Raw genomic sequence first — 6,688 nt, 5'->3', positions numbered from 1 at the left:
CTTACATGTTATTTTAGAGGGAGTTGGGTAGCATTCACCATATATATATATATATATATATATATATATAATATCAATTTATACATATTAAAATATAAGATACACATTAAAAATGAATAAATTATACATATATTTGTAGTATTATAGTTTTATGATTCTTGCGTGATATCTAAACAAATATTATATATTAATCATAAATACTAAATTTAATTTGACATAATAAAAATTTCATTAGAAAAAAGATGAATAATTAACAAAATATTCTGCCATATATTAACTATTGAGTGTTAACTAGCTCAACTAGCTCTGTATCTTCTCATAACTTCTATCATGATCCTTACTTTCTGACCTTCTTTCTTTAATTTCTTTGTTTGCTGGCTCTTTAGACACATTTTGTTATGCTCTCTACCCTCCGGTTCTTCTAACTTCTTCTCAATTCCTTTTCTGATGAGTCTGTCATCATCTTTGTTGAGAAGTATCTTTACATTAACTATATTCAATTTGCTTCGAAACTCCAAAAAACTCTTATTAGATAAAGCTTTAGTTAAAACATCGCTCCCAACAATTTTGATAAAATTAAAGAAATCTAAATGTATATAGTTTTTTTTTTTTACCGTATCTTCCAATCCAACAAACCGACGCGAATTTGAATTTTATTTTAAGGATCTATCATTAGCTAATAAGAAAGTAAAATTTAAACTTTTAACATTTATTTAAACGAACAAGTGAATTGACTATTCGACCAATTCAAATTGGTTAAATTATATTCACATAAAATCTCACAAAACAAGTATATACATACATGATATGTTTACACGTATGTGTGTATATAATATCACTACAAAAAAAAGAGTTTAAAACGACATTTATATTACGACGATTTTAAATAACCGCCATAATATTCAGGTATTATGGCATTTTATATTGTTGCCATAATTAAGTTTTTTAAAATTATATTTTTTGGTAATTTCGGCGGCTTTCAACCGCCATTATGAAAGCCATTATTTAAAAAAAAAGGCCCAAACCCAAGAAATTAAAAATCCTAAAACTGATCTGGTGAAAGTGAAACCCTACAAATTACAAAAGTGAAGCTGCTCTAGTGATCTTCTTAGCAGCGCTCTCCAGCTGTGTGACGATCTGTGGGACGATCTTCTCCAGCGCTGCTCCGGTGACGATCATCTCAGCGGCATTCTCAGACGAATCGATGCTTTCAGTTTTCACTCTCTTCTAGCTGTTCCTTGAGCTGTCTTTTTAGTTCATTTTTTCTGTTTTTTACTTTTCTTTTTCTTCACTCTTGGTGAAATTGAAGTTTTGGTTGTTGATCTGTGATGAACAGAAACGGTGATTCTGGATCGAGGAGTTAGGGTTTTGATTGAGAGCGATGGGGACAGGGAAGATCGCGATAAGGAGGATCGACAATTCCACGAGTAGGCAAGTGACGTTCTCGAAGCGAAGGAACGGTTTGTTGAAGAAGGCGAAGGAGCTTGCGATTTTGTGCGATGTTGAGGTTGGAGTTATGATCTTTTCCAGCACTAACTCTATGATTTCTCCAGTACCAGGTACTCGCGATCCTCGCTCTAATAAGCTCTTATAGTAGATAGATCTTTTCTTTTTTGTGACTTCTCCGTCGATCTTTTCATTTTTTGATCGCTTTCTTTTTTTCCCCTTTCTTGGCTTTTTGTGAACGGGTTTGAATATGAAGATTGACATATATAATGCTAAGTCAACTAACTATCTAACTGTGTGAATGAATACTTATGTTGTGTTTGATAAAATGACAAGGTTCAATTATAGCTATTACTATGATTGTTATTATACTGAGCCAGGACCTAGATTTTACTCGTAAAAACGCACTTGTTTGCAATACAAGCTCATGTAAACTCTGCTCTCAGACTCGTAAATGCATTGAACTTGTTATGTTAACAATTTCATCACAAATATAGTTGTTACTATGCTCAACCTGTTTCCTAATATTTATAATGATGATGCTCTTGATCTTTCTGCATTTTTTAATTCACGTTTATATTGTTTTGATAAGTTTCTTCTTTATAGGCATGAGTCTTCAGATTTAATTATAAGTTCTTTTTTAATTTTATGGCAAGTTCTACTACTAGTAATGTCTTTCCTCCCTGCTACTTCCATTTTGTAATTACTTTAAAGATGTCTTGTGATTGAAATTGAAGGAATGTGAAAAGGCAGTTATGAAACTTAAATTTGAAGAAGCCATTACTGCACCAGAGAATACAGTAATAGTTACTTATTATTGAGCAAGTGTGCTGGTTTATACATGTTGTACTAACTTGATTTCGTGGGATATTTTTTAATGCAGCTGCTCAAGACTCAGAAAAAGGCAAGGGCTGGAAGCGATTTGAGTTTGACAAGGATGCGCCTCTTGAAGATGAGGAAATTGAAGGTTGGACTTGTTTGCCAATTTCATTATTCTAAATAAATTGAAGGTCATTTAACTCCATGACTCTCTCTCGAGTCTTGACAGACATTTCCTTACCTTCCTTATATTTGTCTCGTACTTGTTTTGCATTGTCATCCTTTCTGTTTGACATTCTGTTTAGGAATTTATACTTCTATATGATTATATAAATGACCATGATGCTGAATGCTGGAGATTTTTTCCTTTTTAAGTCACTTCCTATTTACATTCTACACTCTTCATTGTGTTTTTTGCTTCAATTTGTTCTTTTGCATTTTGGAAAATACTTGGCATTAGTCATTTGGTTGTATTATGTATTTGCTTTTTTAAAATGATTTTGTGTTGTCTCATTTTTTTCTTCATTCATGGGCGTATTAACGTTCTCTGTTGAAACTATAGGTAGCGGAACGATTTCATGAACTCTTTGCCCAAACAAAGTATAAAGAAGCAGCTGAGCTTGCTGCTGAATCTCTGCAAGGAATCCTCCGTACACCAGATACAGTTGCCAAATTTCAGGTTTGTTGTTAAGTTGTGTCTATAGTTTTTCTGCTGCTTCATTTGCAGTGAGTATAATCTTTCATTGTTTTCCAGGAACTGTTATTTTTGCAACTGTCCTTTTGGTTAGTCTATTAGATTGTGATTTTTAAGAAGTATTCACTATATGTTTCAGAGTGTTCCTGTGCAAGCTGGGCAAACTCCTCCACTGTTGCAGTATTTTGGAACACTTCTAACGAGGGGGAAGTTGAATGCCTTTGAGTCATTAGAATTGTCTCGGCTGGTTGTGAACCAGAACAAGAAAAATCTTTTGGAGAATTGGTTGGCAGAGGACAAGCTTGAGTGCAGTGAGGAGCTAGGAGATCTTGTTAAGGTTGGGTTGCTTTAGAAAATTTGAAGAAATTAAAAATATTGTTATATAAATTTTATGCTTTTGCACCCCCCCTTCTTCTTTCTCATTGTCTGCCTGATGCAGTAGTCCTTCTCTTTTGATTGCGTCAAATGGTGTACTTATAATGATATTCACAAGTCTTTTTCCTTCTAGACTGTGGATAACGATCTTGCTTTAAAAATATATATCAAAGCCAGAGCAACTCCAAAAGTTGTTGCCGCATTTGCTGAGAGGAGGGAGTTCGATAAAATTCTGATTTACTCCAAGCAGGTGCCTGTTCACTTATCAAAGAATATTTGATTCCCAATAATTTAATTTTATTATTTCATGTGGATGTTTTACTTACCTATATAGCTAGTATAACGTCCATGCCTTTTCATTTTACTTTAAGAATTTGAGCTTAAAAAGTTTGCACTGCCTTTTTGTTGTGATAGGTTGGGTACACTCCTGACTACCTCTTCCTTCTTCAAACAATCCTCCGGACAGATCCTCAGGTATGAAGAACCTCTGCAGTTGTTTATATTGTAGTTTATTAATTTAGAGTTTAAACTAACTATTGGGTATGTAGTTGTAGTTCACTTAATAAACATGTTCTCTGCATTAGTTGACAGTGTCTGCTTAAATTTTTCTGTTAATAGAAATTCAATAAGTTTATTTTGTTTTGCAGGGTGCTGTTAATTTTGCATTAATGATGTCTCAAATGGAAGGGGGTTCCCCACTTGATTACAACACTATAACTGATCTGTTTCTTTAGGTTTGGTTCCGCCATGATCAAGCAATTTTGATGAATAGTTATTTGATATCCTAGCTTTTACTACTGAGTTTTTGTTAAAATTATTGTCATTTTCATTTTGGTGGTTCCTTGATCTTTTCAGAGAAACCTGATCCGTGAGGCAACTGCTTTTCTCCTAGACGTTTTAAAGCCCAATCTACCGAAGCATGCATTCCTTCAGACAAAGGTATTGCCTTTAGTTTCACATTCGTTAATTTGAATTTGGCGAGTGTTTTTTCCCCCTCCCTGCAGTGAAACAAACTCTTTTCTGAATTGTTTTTTAGGTGTTAGAGATAAATCTGGTGACTTTCCCCAATGTTGCTGATGCAATTTTGGCTAATGGCATGTTCAGCCATTATGACCGTCCTCGTATTGCCCAACTATGTGAAAAAGCTTGTCTTTATGTGCGAGCTTTACAAGTAATGAATTTCCATGTGCTTTTTTCTAAATTGAAACTTAAAAGTCATACCTATGATTCATGATTCATTACATTATTTTTGGTGCAGCATTACAGAGTTGCCTGATATAAAGCGTGTGATTGTGAATACAAATGCAATTGAACCTCAGGTTTGTAGTCATTTTGCATGAGTTCTCTCATCTCTGTTTGTGTGTTATTTTCAGCACCATAAGCTTTTTGACATATTTATTGCACAAATCTAAATAATCTTCTTTATATATCAAGGGACATATTATATTTAATATATTGTCTCCATTTACCCTTTGTTCAAAACTTGAGTAGTTGGAGGGGTTACATTTATATATATATATATATATATATATATATATATATATATATATATATATATATATATATATATATATATATATATATATATATATTTGAATAGTTGTGATTGAGTTAGTTGACTGCAACATTTGGTGAGGAGTGTCATAATTGGTGATTCATGATTTTTGTGTAAACTTCCTTCACATGCTACTTTAAAATCTGTAAAAAAGCTTTCTAACAAGACTAACATGGAAGGTGGTTTGTTTTCACATTGAAAAGATGGACCATGGCACGAGCTAGATTTAGAGGAGAATAAAGAAATGTTATTATTATTCATTGCCGGATGAAATTCAAATAAGATCTATATTTATATAAAGTTAATGTGTTATTATAACAATATAAAGAAATCTACTATAAACTTCACCAGAGATATAACTTGAATTATGGATGATATTATCATATTTTATATATATATATATATATATATATATATAAAGAGATGAGATAAATGTAATTATAGCCAAAAGACTTATATTATTATGTAATATTTGGATAATTTTTTTATTAAATCTATCCCACTTTTCTTTATGATAACTGTGTGGTTTTGGACTTACTAGGCACATATGGCACTCCATGACATAGATGCTGCAATTGAAAGCTTTAAAAATGTACTGGTCTTAAAGCCAAATGATGGTAAGTTGTGATTTTGTATAAGGCATTAGTTAGACAAGAAGTACTAGTGTACTTATATAGGTGGACATTTAATTTTTTCATCTATGTGGTAGGTTCATGATTTATCAGAAGTATTCAATTATTATTTTCTTTATATGAAACACCTTTTCAATACAATCTAAACATGAATGAAATTAACTGTCATTTTTTTATTAAGATTTGAATTTGTTAAGAAATCCAAATGAAGAGGGGGGATATATACTTAAAAGATGAAAAGACTTAAATGGTTATGTTTGGAACAATAAGTAATAAATATCTCTTTAATAATCATGAATGAAATTTTCTACTGAACTCAAGATAAAATGTCTTCCAAATTTGATTGCTTACTTGATACCTTGTTACTTACAGCTGGGATTAAGAAGGACCTTGTAGCTGCTAGGAAGAAGGTGAGTGTATATCTAAGTTGAGCAAGCATGAAGAAGCAAGATATGTTTTTATTTTTTGTTCTTATTTCCTAATATTATTTAAATTTAAACCCTTTTTATTATTGTCAGGTTGTGTCTAATACACACAGTAGAAGTCAACTTTGAAGGCAATGTTTACTTTTTAATTCCTAGTTTAACATTGTTGAAGAGAAGGTGCAGAGAACTCGGCATCAATCACCGGCCTCATAGGAAAATCAAAAGCTTGCATTTACTCTTACAAAATCTTACATTATTATATATTAACATAGTTTAGGAACTGGATGGTAGATTTGACTAATAAGTGTTTATTGCAATGTTTGTATTTTGTTAAGTTTAGTAAGACAAGTTTTTGTATAGGAATTATTACTTTTGATTTTGAATAATAAAAAATTATATATTATATTAATATTTTGTTTATGAGTTATATTTCATTTATGGATTATGATTTTTTATTATTATGAAATTTTAATTACAAAATTATTTATTTAACGCGATAAAAACGATGGTAAAAACTGTTTTTCTAAACGATAAAAAATATCATATTTATTTGGTAAAAATGCCGTTTTAACCAATAAAAATGTCACTGTCAGGGTAAAATGGCGGTTCAAAATACCATTTTAATCAACTAAAATGTTACTGTCAAGACAAAAATGGCGGTTTAAAAATGCCATTTTAATCAACCAAAACGTCACTCTGTCAGGGTAATAATGGCGGTTCAAACCGCCGTTTTAACCTATTC

At 31.6% G+C, this 6,688-nt stretch overlaps 1 protein-coding gene across 1 annotated transcript; it reads left to right on the top strand.

Annotated features, from left to right (window-relative positions):
• The first annotated feature begins 1,381 nt into the window (after positions 1 to 1,381).
• Positions 1,382 to 4,481, top strand: LOC107618783 (clathrin heavy chain 2-like). The gene is made up of 10 exons (XM_088498563.1): positions 1,382 to 1,507; positions 2,184 to 2,246; positions 2,330 to 2,413; positions 2,828 to 2,944; positions 3,099 to 3,296; positions 3,468 to 3,584; positions 3,749 to 3,808; positions 3,982 to 4,068; positions 4,190 to 4,273; positions 4,371 to 4,481. Exons 1-8 carry the CDS (start codon positions 1,382 to 1,384, stop codon positions 4,066 to 4,068), a joined length of 852 nt encoding a protein of 283 aa, XP_088354689.1. The 3' UTR covers positions 4,190 to 4,273; positions 4,371 to 4,481.
• The last annotated feature ends 2,207 nt before the right edge of the window (positions 4,482 to 6,688 follow it).

Source organism: Arachis ipaensis, chromosome B9 (genome assembly GCF_059453495.1).
Source record: "Arachis ipaensis isolate K30076 ecotype BB chromosome B9, ASM5945349v1, whole genome shotgun sequence".
NCBI classification, from domain to species: Eukaryota; Viridiplantae; Streptophyta; class Magnoliopsida; order Fabales; family Fabaceae; genus Arachis; species Arachis ipaensis.
Note: the sequence above shows the minus strand (reverse complement) of the source record. Positions and strands in the feature narration are given on the sequence as shown.

Excerpts from the sequence above, each read along its gene's own strand:
- LOC107618783 (XM_088498563.1), top strand. The coding sequence starts at position 1,382 with ATGGGGACAGGGAAGATCGCGATAAGGAGGATCGACAATTCCACGAGT. Across the intron at positions 2,414-2,827 it reads TGAAGATGAGGAAATTGAAG|GTAGCGGAACGATTTCATGA; the intron begins GTTGGACTTGTT and ends TTGAAACTATAG. Across the intron at positions 3,297-3,467 it reads AGCTAGGAGATCTTGTTAAG|ACTGTGGATAACGATCTTGC; the intron begins GTTGGGTTGCTT and ends TTTTCCTTCTAG.